This window comes from Chaetura pelagica, unplaced genomic scaffold (assembly GCF_000747805.2).
Source record: "Chaetura pelagica isolate M959 unplaced genomic scaffold, ChaPel_1.0 scaffold212, whole genome shotgun sequence".
Lineage (NCBI taxonomy): Eukaryota > Metazoa > Chordata > Aves > Apodiformes > Apodidae > Chaetura > Chaetura pelagica.
This window is the reverse complement of record NW_009952365.1, coordinates 1,706,190-1,721,348: the sequence shown is the minus strand read 5'-3', so window position 1 is coordinate 1,721,348 and position 15,159 is coordinate 1,706,190. Positions and strand designations below refer to the sequence as shown.

At 45.8% G+C, this 15,159-nt stretch overlaps 1 protein-coding gene across 1 annotated transcript in view; it reads right to left on the bottom strand.

Annotated features, from left to right (window-relative positions):
• Positions 1 to 14,600: 14,600 nt before the first annotated feature.
• Positions 14,601 to 15,159, bottom strand: part of LOC104397960 (cAMP-specific 3',5'-cyclic phosphodiesterase 4B-like) — a 5,336-nt gene continuing 4,777 nt past the window's right edge. The window contains exons 5-6 of the mRNA XM_010007980.1: positions 14,727 to 14,776; positions 14,601 to 14,626 (exon numbers count right to left, since the gene is read on the bottom strand). Of these exons, the coding sequence (XP_010006282.1) occupies positions 14,601 to 14,626; positions 14,727 to 14,776 (76 nt within the window). The remainder of the gene's footprint in view (positions 14,627 to 14,726; positions 14,777 to 15,159) is intronic.

Below are 15,159 nucleotides of genomic sequence, written 5' to 3'. Positions count from 1 at the left end.
GGGCACTCCACCTCAACTAATTAGCCCTGCCTTTCAACAGGCTTAATTAGGTGGGGCACCATCCTGTGCTGTTGTGGCGAGACAGCTTCCGGTGCTGGAGATGGTTCATCTACAGCCCGTCCCAGGACTCGGGCGCTCCACAACCTGCTGCCATGTGCAGATGGTGGGCACGTTGGAGCTGGGGATCTCACCTCTGTTGGCCTCCAGAGCTGCCCAGAGGCAGTGCCTCTGCAGAGCTGGCTTCCAGGGTGGAGCCCAGGAGCAGAGCCTTTGCAGAGCTGGCTTCCCATGCACATTTGGGTGCCACGCTGCGTGCCTGCAGCCCTGGAAACTCCTCTGTGAGAAACTCTGAGCTGGCTTTCACAACAGGCCTGAGACAGGGAAGGGACTCTACACAGACTACAGCAACGATTTTCATTCAACAAAAGGGATAAAAAAAACCAACAACCCCAAACCATGAAAGATGCAAGGGAATAACCATATTCTATTTCATTGTTTCGTTAGAGTTTTGCAAACCACAAACAGAAGGTCTGCACGTGCATCTGCCACAGAATTCAGATGTGACTTTCATCCACATACCCACCTGTAGCCAATATATCAGGTTTTGTACCAGTTAACATGGAGATTAGAAAAGGTATGATCTAAAAATCCTGTCAGAGTGAAAGTCCTTTGACTGTGGTGAACCAAATACCAGAGTAGGAAATGGAAGAGGAACCTCAGGAGCGAATCCTGGAGGTACAACGCACACTGCTGAGCTACCTGAAAAGCAGCTCTTGGCCACTGGCACTAGATGTAAAGACAAAGTCTATTAATATTCCTTAGCTCCTCATGAGGCAAATTATTCAGGCATTTTAAATTAGAGTCAGAACAAGGCTACCCACGTCACCACAGCAGCGTGGAACAGGCTATTGGTAAAATGCTACACCTGTTTAAATCAGTTGCCTTGGCTCCCAGAAAGGTTACAAATTAAGGCAAAACTGTCCTCCATTGCCTCTCAATTTAATTTCCTGAAGGTCTCCAACATGAAAGTTAAGAATGTGGCTCCTGGAAGTATCCTGACCATAATTCATAGGAATTCCTGAAGACACATACCAACCTGTGCGCCTGTATGCCCCACTGTCAGCCTTGGAAAGGCTGGAAAGATGCCACCATGCCAGCGATGTAAACTATATTCATTATAAAATATAATTAAATGGCATTGCTTCACGGCCAAGTGTAATTTCTTGAAAGCCTCGTCCTTTAGGATGGAAGCTTAAAACAACTGATTTAGATTGGAATTTTAATCTGTTTTCCTACAACAGATATTTTATGTTCCCAAAGGGTAACAATGTCAACCTCGAAGATTTACCTTATTCAAACTTTCTGCCCTTATTTAGCCTCTCAAAAGAGATGAAGATGACTGCCATTCTGAAACCCAGAGAGACTGGTGCTGTGCAGTGAGCAGAGCCACCCCGGTACAGAGCACATTGCAAAAAACGACCTGTCCTGGCACAGTGGGTTCTCAGGTGATACTGTGAGTAAGCGCTATCGGCCCATCGGTGACTGCACCACGGACACGGCGGGAAGTCAGAGCGTTGCTCATCGCAGCCCGTGGGCCGCTCACCCAGCAGAAAGAGCTGGAACAATCTGAAAGCCCGTGCAATTAAACAAGCTCTTTCTTAATCCGTGATCCTCCAGCTTTGGAAAAGGCAGGATGCTTTGGATGGGTCCTTCAGACAGCTCCCTGGTAGCACCCCGGGATGAACGGGTTTGCTCTATTTGCACGTCCACACGCTGTGACTCCAAACGCTCAGAGTGAGCCTCAAGTCACAAAACTGAAAATCTTCAGACCTGCAGTAGCTGACAACAGAGCTAAAATATTTACTGTGCTAATCATCTGTATTAATCTAGCCCAGTGAAAAATTTCAGCTGTTGGGAGCCGTGACTCAGGGCGCCGCATGTTTACTGAGCTGCACGTACAGCCCTTTAGGATAATCTGTTTAAACTCACAGAGTGAAGTCCCACGGGTAACAGGGTGGGGAGGAAGAGGGAGATGTCAGTATCCTACGAACCAGCAGCATCTGTTTTGACAGCTTTTAATATTCCACATTAATCCTTTCTCCTGCTGATCTCCACCGTGCCTCTGTGTCACCTTCCAAGCAAGGCCATCACACCCTGGTCAGCTTTTCCAAAGATATGTTTGGGACACAGGTCAGAACTGGACCATATTTCCCTCAGCATTGCCAGGGAGACACCACCAGATTCACTACGTGGTTGTCCACAATCAGAAATAGATCATTTAAAACACTAGATAATCATTTCTTCGTGTGTTTGGGCCTTTTTCTTCCAGCTGGATCACTTTAGCCAGAAGGTGACTAAACCTGCAGGGCTGAGTCCAGTATGATTACTTTGCTCCAACCTGGGGATCTCAGCCCTGACCCAAACCAGGCTGTTATGGTAGAGCTGAGCAACCAGGGAGCTGCCTTGAAGGGGCAGATGGAGGACAAACTGGAAGCCAACAGTGACAGGCAGACCTGGAAGTGTGAGTGCTTGTCAAATCCCTACAGCCAGCACCAGTGAGAACAGCCTTTCACTCCCAAAATACATTTAATTAAGTTCAAGGAAATCAAAATGTCAGCTATACTAAAGGCACCATCATTAACGATCTCAGTTAAAATACCAGATTAAATGGACATGGAAATGGAGGTGTTCTCCACTGAAGGTCAATTATGGGTTGGCCTGCTGTGGATTATTCCAGCATTTCATTTGAGTGCTTTTAGTTTCCTGCTCTGTGGCACCTTTCAGAACTCCTTACATTTGCCAGCATAATAGAGGCACCTCGTGTCAGCCTTGGCCAAGGTCCTGCGCCGTCGCTCACAACACTTCTCTGAAGGAACTCATTCTGTGAAACAAATTCAGTGAAATTCATACAGTTTCTGCGAAACATCTGATTTTCAGCTGCACATGGCTTTCCATTTAAGGCAATTTGCAATAAGAGACCTTCTAGCAGCGTGCTAAATTGACCACACTTGGACGTGTTACAAAGGCAGGCTCCGAACGAGCAGCTGCTGCTGAAAAATGTGGTGTGAGCATCATCCCGTCTTGGGTTTCATGTCTTTGTTCCTGAACTATAAAGTGGAAGGAACAGATTTTTGGCTTCTACCTGGACAGTACTTTCCCACTGACAGTGGATGGAAACATTTAAAAGTTTCACGCAACATCGTTGAAGCCCAGGAAGCTGCTCACAGTTTATGGTATTTCAGTAACAGGAACTTTGGGAAATACCCTGCCCAAAGAACTGGAATTGAGATGAAGGTCTTGACTAGGCTCTGGACGTGGACCACATCCCAGAAAGTATTACTGTTAAAACAGAAAATACTCCGGTTAGACTGGAAATTTCTATCTGGATTTCTCTTCTCCGAGTATCTTTGGGAAGAAAGGGAGAAAAGCATTTCACAACTGGTAAATGCTGGCAAGGTCTATTATTGACAAACCCTGTCCTTGTGTTTGCTAATGCATCACCAGCTTGGGAATGTTTACTGCTTGGAATTTTTGCTAGCAGGATTGGCCCCACACTGAGGTCAACTCATGGGAGGATTGTCCCTGTAGAGCCCACGGTTCTACCACGTCTTCTCGGGCTGTCCCAGACCAGTGCAAACATTCCCAGTTTGGCTCCAAACGTCCTGCTCTCGAGTCGGGAGCAGCACGGCCGTAATTTCAGGTCACTTCTCATAAAACTCCAAGGAGGAAGGAGACAGGGAGGGAGGGAAGGGGAGCAGGAAGCCAGGCTGGCTTTCCCATTTCTCAGAAGAGCAGGCTGGTTTTTCAGAGAATGCAGTAATTGCTATAACTGTGTCCTGCTCCTGCCAACCTAATATATGGTATTGAAAGATAAATACATTGTTTGTAAAATGTGACATTTTAGAATAATTTTAAGTGCTCAGCTTGTGAAACTTCCCTAACCACACATTTGCAGCATGAAAGTCCTGACTGCATTAAAACCATTTTAAAGTAAAACATCAGGGTGTCTGGAGCATGGCTCTGGCAAACTGGATCCAAAGCCTTGCTCTAAACACCTGGAACCTTGAGTCTTTTAGGTACACTGCAAAAATGTCTGTTTAAAACATTTTTAAAGAGTATTGAGGTGTCATAGAGGAGTTTCCATAGGCACAGATGTTTAATTTCCTCTTGGAAAGGTGTATTTCTGACAGCAGGGTATTTATACTAGGACATTTACATTAAAAAGCAAAGCTCTTTTAAAAGTAAATCTAACTATGTAAGTATTTAGTACCGAGTAACAGCCACTGATCATGGCTCCTGAACAACAAAACACAGCTCCTAACCTTGGGTCAGACCCTACTGCTCTTCTGGATGCTGAAGGGCTGTTTGCCACTGGCCTTTGGCTGGCACAGCAATGAATACATCGTCATAACACATTAATTGTCAAACCAACACCCTTCTAGATTTTGGGGGTTTAGGGGTTTCTTTACATTCTGAATTCCTAAAATGATGAAGTGCCTACATGCACAACAAAGTCAAACAATGACACTTTTAGACAAGAAAATGTACTCTACAGGGATGGATGTATTTACATGTTGGTTTTTTTTTTTAAAGTCTACTGCTTAAGAAATGTAAATCTTTGTAAGCACACCATTTTTTTTCCCACTGAACTGAATTCACTTAAGGCATGTTTTATGAATAACCACAAATAATTAATTTCCTTTCTGTCAAAAAAAGTATTGCAATTATATCTGTCATTTAGAGAGACTTCTTGCAGAGAAAACAATATTACAATAAAATGTTTCGTTAACTATTAGCGTAACATCCTTTGCCAGTTGCACAACGACCTCATGCTTACATTAATAAGCATACTGTGCTTAACTAGATACATCTTTTTTAGCTAATCAGGAGATGAAAAGATAACAAGAATAAAGCCAGAGCATTTCTGGGTGATTTGAACATTGAGAACAGTCAATACATCCATTGTTCAGTATCTCCATTTGGGAATCAGCGAGTCTGAACCGTATCCCAGCATGGATGCAATTCCCTCCATGAATGGAGGGAGAAGTGCATTTGCAATCCTTCACACCCTCTTTTCATTCCACCTGGATCATACCTTCCTCTTAAAAGCTGTTCAAGTTTTAATCTACAAAATTGTTACCCTACAACTGTGGAGCTCACTTTGGTGGGCAAAATGTCTACCCGACGGAGGACAAGGAGCACATTCCAATTCTGCCTGTCCAGGCCAGCACTTCACCTTCCCTATCTGCCCTACCAGCCAGCATCAAACTGCTCCCACCAAGGCTAATCAACACGAAACACAAAACATCCAGCCTGAGCCCCCTACGGATGGAAGGATTTGGCCACTGGCAACAGAAACACAAAGCCAGAAACACTTACTTTTTAAAACGCAACAAGAAAGCAACTTACACTTGGAATCAGATCCTGCAGGAGGACAAAGTTTTGCCCACTGGGCCTGTCCAAGGACAGGCTGCTGGCTCTGGGAGTGGTGTGGTGCATTACCCTGGGAAGGTCTGTGTGCAGATCCCGGGATGCAGGCGCTCACACTCCCATGGCCAGCTGTGTCCGGGACACAGCGCTGCAGCACTGAGCTCAACCTCGGGGGAGGAAGGAGAGACTTTATATATAGCTGCTGCAGGGATGAGCTGATGGGTGCTTTCAGGAGCTTGTTTCAGCTCCCACTGGCTGGAAACTGCTGATGACATGGAAGTTGAAGGGGCTCTGATCAGCGGGACAATGAAGAACCCTGCTCATCACTCAGGCACGCACAAACTGTGCCCCGCGACCTTAAGAAAACAACCCGGCCTGCCAGAAGTTTGGTTTGGGTGTTTTTGTTTGTTTTGGTTTGTTGGCTGTTTTGTTGGTTTTTTTTTCCCCTCAGATCAAGTACACATTTCCCAAACTCATATGGAACTCATTCGGTGCACTGAAGGCTGAGATGTCAAAATCTCACCCACAGCAACTATTATCATTCTGTGCAGAAAACAAAAGAAACACAGATTTTTATCAACTCTGATATTAGCCACGGCAAAGCCTTATTGTCTTTGCAGAGGCCTCAACACCCTTCTAGATTTTGGGGGTTTAGGGGTTTCTTTACATTCTGAATTCCTAAAATGATGAAGTGCCTACATGCACAACAAAGTCAAACAATGACACTTTTAGACAAGAAAATGTACTCTACAGGGATGGATGTATTTACATGTTGGTTTTTTTTTTTAAAGTCTACTGCTTAAGAAATGTAAATCTTTGTAAGCACACCATTTTTTTTTCCACTGAACTGAATTCACTTAAGGCATGTTTTATGAATAACCACAAATAATTAATTTCCTTTCTGTCAAAAAAAGTATTGCAATTATATCTGTCATTTAGAGAGACTTCTTGCAGAGAAAACAATATTACAATAAAATGTTTCGTTAACTATTAGCGTAACATCCTTTGCCAGTTGCACAACGACCTCATGCTTACATTAATAAGCATACTGTGCTTAACTAGATACATCTTTTTTAGCTAATCAGGAGATGAAAAGATAACAAGAATAAAGCCAGAGCATTTCTGGGTGATTTGAACATTGAGAACAGTCAATACATCCATTGTTCAGTATCTCCATTTGGGAATCAGCGAGTCTGAACCGTATCCCAGCATGGATGCAATTCCCTCCATGAATGGAGGGAGAAGTGCATTTGCAATCCTTCACACCCTCTTTTCATTTCACCTGGATCATACCTTCCTCTTAAAAGCTGTTCAAGTTTTAATCTACAAAATTGTTACCCTACAACTGTGGAGCTCACTTTGGTGGGCAAAATGTCTACCCGACGGAGGACAAGGAGCACATTCCAATTCTGCCTGTCCAGGCCAGCACTTCACCTTCCCTATCTGCCCTACCAGCCAGCATCAAACTGCTCCCACCAAGGCTAATCAACACGAAACACAAAACATCCAGCCTGAGCCCCCTACGGATGGAAGGATTTGGCCACTGGCAACAGAAACACAAAGCCAGAAACACTTACTTTTTAAAACGCAACAAGAAAGCAACTTACACTTGGAATCAGATCCTGCAGGAGGACAAAGTTTTGCCCACTGGGCCTGTCCAAGGACAGGCTGCTGGCTCTGGGAGTGGTGTGGTGCATTACCCTGGGAAGGTCTGTGTGCAGATCCCGGGATGCAGGCGCTCACACTCCCATGGCCAGCTGTGTCCGGGACACAGCGCTGCAGCACTGAGCTCAACCTCGGGGGAGGAAGGAGAGACTTTATATATAGCTGCTGCAGGGATGAGCTGATGGGTGCTTTCAGGAGCTTGTTTCAGCTCCCACTGGCTGGAAACTGCTGATGACATGGAAGTTGAAGGGGCTCTGATCAGCGGGACAATGAAGAACCCTGCTCATCACTCAGGCACGCACAAACTGTGCCCCGCGACCTTAAGAAAACAACCCGGCCTGCCAGAAGTTTGGTTTGGGTGTTTTTGTTTGTTTTGGTTTGTTGGCTGTTTTGTTGGTTTTTTTTTCCCCTCAGATCAAGTACACATTTCCCAAACTCATATGGAACTCATTCGGTGCACTGAAGGCTGAGATGTCAAAATCTCACCCACAGCAACTATTATCATTCTGTGCAGAAAACAAAAGAAACACAGATTTTTATCAACTCTGATATTAGCCACGGCAAAGCCTTATTGTCTTTGCAGATTTTTTTTTAGCAAGACAGGCCTCTCAGGGCTCGACCTGTGCTTAAAGAGCAGAGAGAATATGGGGACACAACAAGAGAATGTCACTGTGAAGAGCTCTGCTTTGCCACCTTGGGTTGGCAGATGCCTGGGCCACTCAGCAAGAAGCCACCCAGCAGAGAGAAGCCCTTTAATGCCCTATAACTGATTTGATGGCTTTATCCTACACAGCAGAGTGTGGCATCATCAGTGAAATACCAACCTCAATGAATACAAAAAAAACCCCAGTGGTTTGGCTCCTCAACTGTTCTCCAAAGCTCACTGCTGCTGTTGATTGCAACATACCTGCTTGTCTTCCCAAAGGACAGGTACTCCCTCCACCTGGGTGAGGATGCCATCTATACATATCCCTAGGTTTTCAGCTCGCAGCCTCTCTGGAGCCTCTGCCAGCCAGAGCCATTCCTGACAGCAGGCACAGAGAACTGCACAACCCAGGGCTGCCTTCAGCAACGGGCGGGATGGCAGGTCTGGGAAGCAGGTATCTCCCTGGCCACGGCCACGAATGGATGCCTGGGCCAGGCCAGGAGAGCCCAGCCTGCCTCAGAACCAGGGCAGGACAGGGTGAGGAACAGCAGCAGGGAGCCCCACGGCTGCAGATGGCAGCTGGGCCCCAGGGACTGACAGGCTCCTGATGGCAGCAGCACGTGTAGCATCTTCATGTGACACCCACAGGTGGGGCGGAGGGGAAAACAGTTTTTATCCGTTGCTATGGAGTCATGATTGGCTTGTATGTCTTCAGAGCCTGCCGAGGAGAAATGAAGGCTATTTTCTTATATAGATGTCATGAAATCAATCCTTGCAGAATTTCTGGAGTCAAAGGCTAAACAGGTTTGCCTGAATACCTTCTGTTACTTGATACACAAATAAATCTAGCCGGGAGACCTAAAACGAGTGTCATTTTTCAGCTGGAGCTGATGGCAAAAAACTGCTCTTTAGTCTCATTTGGAGTTGTTTATGCACAACAGTAACATACCCAAAGTGTGTTAAATAAAACACAGCAATTATCCTCACAGCAAACGAGCCTCAGAAAATTCAGCGAAAACCCCCTCCCTTACTGCAAAGCATTGTGACTTCAGAAGAAACTTTTCCCTTATTCTCTCCAAATGCTAAAAGAAAACCTGATGTTCTTCTTTTAAAATGTGTCTGCCTCTAGGTCTTTGGCACAGGTTTGCTGATGGGAGGGCCGGCAATCTATTTAATGACTGCATTGACGTCAATAGCATAACTGAAATACTTACTAAGAAGCATGAGTCCAACTTTCAGGGGGTGTGTGTTCACAGGCAGGCACAACACACGAAACGGACTCTTCGTGGGAACGAACTACCCCCAAAGAGCAGGAAACAGCCTCAGGAAGTCCCCGGCGTGGTCTGGAGCTGGGTCAGCCCTCTCGCTGCCTCTGCAGGTAACTCTTAAAGTTCACCGTGAACCGCATTTTTAATTTCTCAAGCAGCTGAGAACCACTTCACCAATCAACAGCCTGCATTTTACCCAGTCACGCCGTGAAGCTGTTATCTATCTGATTCCTCTTACAGTTTTGCTTGGTTTCTAAACGATCTGCCTCGTTATAGCACCACATCCTTTAAAACAACATTTGGAGGTAATAAGCAAATCTACAGCTCCACTGGATTTCCTGTGCACAGTTACTTTTCAGCTCAGCTATTTGGTAACACGTGGTTCCTCCCGCACTCCTGTTAAAAGCCTGAAGCTCCACATCCACCCCAGCTGTACAATCTGCCCCCAGAATCAAGAGGCCAGCTCTCTGGTCAAACTCACAGCAGCCCAACGGAGTTTCAAAATGAATCCTCCGTTTCGTACATGCCCAGAGCCATTCTCTGCAGGCCAAGCAGAGGAAGTATGGTGCAACAGCACTGGCTCCATACTCATTACTCAGGATTTATAGATATTTGTAAGAGTGGACTTGGATGCACGAGGCTTGTTAACTCCTACAAGGAGTTGGGACTCTCCTTAGCACAAGGACCAGCACTAGGCAGCCTTTTGTTTACGCTTTATACAAAAATCCGTGCACAAGTCTGTGTATATCTCACACCCACGTGAAAAATGAAAGAGTACAAGTTTTGAGTTCGTGTAAAGGCATGTGAGAAGTGCAGGCAAACGTGCAGATGTGCAGGAAAGCAGAGGCTAAGGCACAAGCAAGAAAAACACTGATCTTTCACTCCCACCCCCAGAGAGGAATTTTAACAAAGCTTGAATCCCGTGAGCCCTGAAAAGCCCGAGTGTGACATCTCTCAAAGTGCTGCCTCCCCAGAGCCCGGGGTTGCAAAGCAGATGGGCTGTGTTATAATCCTAGGTCTATCAGGAATTGTGGGGACATCCTATAATTTAGTGTTGAAAGTATCCAAGGGCCACTCGGTTGCCTGCTCTTGACAAAAGTTTCTGCAAAGCCCTCACAGCTCCCAGACACTGCCTGACCCTTAACTCCAGGCTTTGCTCCTGCCAGAGTTCAGACAAACATCCAGACTGGCACATGACCATTGTCATGCAGCTGGGGAGAGGCCTTGATACTGGGAGTCTAAGCAAAGAGCACCAATCCTGGGCTGAGCTGAGAGAAAGATCAGGACAACACGAAAAAAAGTCCTGGGAAAAGCACAAAGGAAACAAAACAGATGGAGAAAAGGCTGTAGCACAGTGGGTGGAAGAACAAGAGGCTCAGAATGAATGTAGCAGCCAGCGAAAGATGATTTAATTCAGAGGGAATTAGGGTCCGTGGAGTAAATAAATATGGAGGAAGGAACAAAACTAAGCAGGAACTGCCAGACTTGTTGCTGGGTAAAGATGTTATTAGTTGAATCAACCGGGTAGGAACTAAAGACCTTCCAGTGACACCAGGGGAGGGGAGAACTGGATGGAGCACAGAAGGCACCGAGGGATTCACTGAGCACAAGGTAGCACAAAGGTCAGTGAAAGTAACTGTGGCAGAGGCCACACTTGAAAAAAAAACCCAAAAAGGAGAATAGGATCAAGAAACATCACAGGCACTGGAGCAACACTGTGTTTATCCCATTGTTTCTGCAGCTCCACAGAAGGCAGCAGGGCAACACCCCCACATAATCCAGCCCTGCACCCTGTAACAGGACACTCCACTCAGGAACCTCCTGCTCCAAAGTGTTCCCACTGTCCTTCCCAGCCACGGAGAACAGGAGCTAATTAAGGGTTTATGCACTTTTTGCTACGGCTTCATATTTCCCTCTTATGGTTTCTCAGTTAATTCATAAAAGCCATTTGGTTCGTTCCTGTGATCTGCAGTTATAACAAAATAACAGGAAAAATCTGCCAGGTTTGCTGAAGCTGATACCAAGGACAAAACACAGGATGTTCAATACATATCCCTCTTCCTTTTATGGCTGTGGTTATAAGGTTAAGAAAGCTCTGAAATTCAGTGACATCAGGATGGGCTCTGAAAGCACTTTGTCTCATGAGAAACCTGGCCAGAGTTTTTCATGCTTTCAAGAAAATGAAAGCAAAAAAAAAAGAGACAAGAATTTCATAACTTGGCAGCAGCTCATTCGTGTCACCATGGGCCTGGGTCCCCAGTGATGCAACTCCTTGGGAGGACACCAGCATGAGATTTGGCTCCTCTGGCTTTGAAGCAACGGACAAACCCTGTCATCTTCTAGCTGGAGTAAACAGCTGGTGTGTATTCCTTCCAGGGCAAATGCTGAACGTAATTTGTCTCCCTCCAGGGTAATTTTATTAATGCCTGCTCATCTGCTTTAAACCCTGAGTTCTGTACTTTTCATAACAGGATATAAATCACCCCAGTAATGACAACTAAAAGGAGACATATACGAGGTGCTCATAGTGATGTCAATTGACTGTGGTAAATCTATGAATCAACGTGTGACATGGAAGAGCCAAAATAAAATTCCAAGCTTTGCCGACAAACCGAGCTAGAAAATACAAACACATTTGATTTCAAAACACATTCTTTGATCTAAAGGGATGTCAAGCAGCCTAGTCCCAAATCAAAACATCACTGTTTCCTTCTCCAAAACTTTCAGGAAAAACGCTCTGCATCCTTTCAGACTCAGGAGCCATCAGCACTTAACTGGAAGGGTTCTGATAGGGAAGTCTCTCCTTCTTTTCATAATTTCCAAATCACAAGTGATCTAGGAAAAAAGGCTGCAAACTGGGAAGCAAAAAATTCCACTTCAACATCTTTGATCTTGCTGCTTTTAAACTGAAACTTCCTTAGAAAGTAAATGGCCACCATTGTTTTCTGTGCAGCTCATTTCTGTGGAAATGAGGTACAGCACGTACAAAGCTCTGTAAAGAGGTGAAGGGAGGCAATCACCACCCTGAGCAGCCCCTGGACAGAACAACTACAGCCTCCACAGGGAACAAGAGAGGCTCTACAGGAACCTGGAACACCTTCTGGGCAGCGAGGTGGGGACACCAAACTCAGAAATTCAGAATGGTCCTGGCTTACATGCTAGAAGAGCACAATAAAAGAAGTGCAGGACAGAGTAACCCTGGCGTTCCTCACCACACCTCTGCTCAGGGCAGCACGTGAGCTGAGGGTGCACAAGCGGTCACAGAAAGGAGCAGGAGGTGTCAGGGTGCTGGCCTCGCCCACAAGAGCACGTCCCCTCTCTCAGCTACAACCCTGGGCCTTAAAAATGACCCAGCACCCTGTGAGCGTGGCAGCTCCACCGGGCTTTGTCAGTGCCCCTTCAGCGTGCCAGAGCTGCTGCCCCTGCTCAGCCAGCTCCCCCCTGGCCCCCCAGTGCAGGGGGGGGTGACCCCAGTGCAGGAGCAGTGTCTGAGACTTTCAGCCCAGAGACCTGATCCTGTGAGAGCTGATGAAATCCAGCAACAAATAACAACCTGAAGCTGAACTTCAGTGAGAACCCCAGGCTCTTCCACTAGCAAGGTCAACACTGCCTTCTTGCGTGCGGGAAGTTACACAATTTCCTATCAACCCCAAAAATATTTCTTAGCCTTACCTACCAACTGTCACAATTCAGCTCTAATGATACACCTCACATTTTTGGTTTCATTTGAAGGCTACGCCTTGAGCTGGTTAAGAATTTATCTACTCGAGAGGCCACAAATCCAGCCTGTAATTCTCCACTTTTGACAAGTTCCACGAGCTGCTGAGCTGCAATTTTCTTCCACAGTCCTTTTGTTACCCAATTAACATTTGCAGGCTGCAAAGGCCACCAGGGTGGCTCACTTCCACACCTGGACATATTCTTTTTTTCACATCCCAGGTAAGATGTTCACACATTTTATTTTAGCTGCATCCACCTACCCACATCTAATGCCTAGCATTGAAACAATAAAAACCATGAGTCAGGATCACAAGGTTAAAAATGCTAAAGGTTGCATTCTTCTGAGATGCTTTTTGAGCTTTGCAGGGTAACACAAAACTGGCCCTACAGTTTTGTGTGTCAGACCCTTCAATCAAAGAGGAAGCTGAAGTTTTCATGTGCTTTCTTTGTTTTTTGTTTGGTGTTGGTTGGGGTTTTTTGTTTGTTTTTTTGTTGGGTTTTTTTAATAGAATGCCAGGTTAGAAGGGACCTCAAGGATCATCTGGTCCAACCTCTTTAGCTACTACTCTAGTTGATATGAGGTGGCTCAGCACCCTGTCCAGCTGAGACTTAACACTGTCCAACGTGGGGGAATCCACCACTTCCCTTAGGAGACTATTCCAATGTTGGACTGTCCTCCTGGGGAAAAATTTACCTGTCGTGCCCAATCCTAGAGTATCCTACAGCTCATGTAGAAAAAAAGCCCACAAAGTGTTAAAAAGCTGAAAGCAATTGTTTCCACAGAAAGTGTTGTGAAAATTGATCTAAAAATTCCTGGAAGGGAATTCTCCCCCCACGATTAGCTCCCATAACCTATATAAACAGATCTATGGAAAGCTTATGGTATTTTTCCATTTTAATTTTTTTTCCCCCCAGAGGCCACAAAACCCAAAGTCCTGCTAGAACAGATTTTTAAATAAAGTGATGAGCTGCATTTCTGCTGGCCCTGACTCGACACTGTTCACAGACAGGGAGGGAAGGAGAAGACATTTAAGATCATGCTGTCCAGTTTTCTTTCTGCACCAGAGGTTTCCATATTCCCTTAACAAGTTTTGAGGAACCTACTCTGCAAGTCTCCAGGACTGTCCATGTCCTCAGCCAGTAAACAGTACATAGCAAGAAGGGAAATTATAGTTATCCAGGCTTCACACACTGTAAAAATTAAGCTTTATTAGTCCCTCCTAGCACATAATTATTGGAAAGGCTGCAATTAAGCCTTACAAACAGGCACTCCTCCAAATCTTATCTCCTGCCCTGTGGGAGTAACCTTTAAATTAGACCACGTAGGGCCAGCTCTGCTCCTGACAGGGGTCCCACAAGTGCCTGCCACTGCAGGGCCTTGTGAGGTGAGGGACACTGTGTGCAGGGGGAGCAGACAGGAAAGAAGGAAGATCAGCCACACTCACTGACTTCTTCTCTCCTGCCATTGCTAACTGTAGATTTCAAAAGACCACAAGCAAACAGTGAAATGAAAAGAAAGAATAAAAAGGTTCTAGGGCAGCCTAATAGAAGCAGGGGAAGTTTCACCTGAGAAAGGCCTTTCTGAGATTGCAATTTTTACATAGATCACATGGAAACAAAGTTAAATAAACAGGATAAAAAAAAAAAATACAGCTGTGTCTGAGCCTGTTTGAGGCTTGTAGGCTGGGGCTTGTCTGGGCCTGTGCAGCACAGGGACTCAGAGGAATAGCAGTCACTGTGGCCATGACTATCAAACCAAAATCATGTTCACCTTACATGCTAACACACAAAGATAAACCCAACCCCCAAACTATTCAAACAACAATATTTTGGTCCTGATAGTCCTCTCGTGTTGGTTTTGCAGCAGGAACTCAGAAGGAGCTCTGTGAGGCCAGAGCTGCACCAGGGGAAGGGGGCAGAGAAGCAGCTCTGAGGAAAAGGATGTGCAAGAAGCCTGTGCCTGACCTTGCGGGCGATTACTGGAGTTGCACACGTACCTTGCAGGTTAACTCTGGAGACAGGTGGCTGACTGGTTGCTGGAGATCTCCTAAGAGGGAGAAAGAATACTCTATAAATAGGCATTGTTTTACCATTTCAAACCCTGTTGGCAGTTCAAACCACCACCTCCCGCAGTTAAAAATCCTTTTTCGTACTCACAGAGGAGCCCCAAACACTTCAGGATGATTTGGCAGTTAATGAGCAATACCAACAGATCTGTTAGGAAACCCCAAAGATGTCACGTCCTCTGGCTCAGCACACACTCATGTTGAAAAGAAGGTACACCAGGGAAGAAGTGCCAGCATCCCACACTGCTTCTGCAGCACTTTCCTGCTCAAAACATGCCTGGAAGTCAGCAAGGGCCAGTCCCTGTGGCTGAAGGGGGTCAGTGGGTCCTGCAGAATCAAGGCCTTCTCCTGAAAAAGCTTTTCC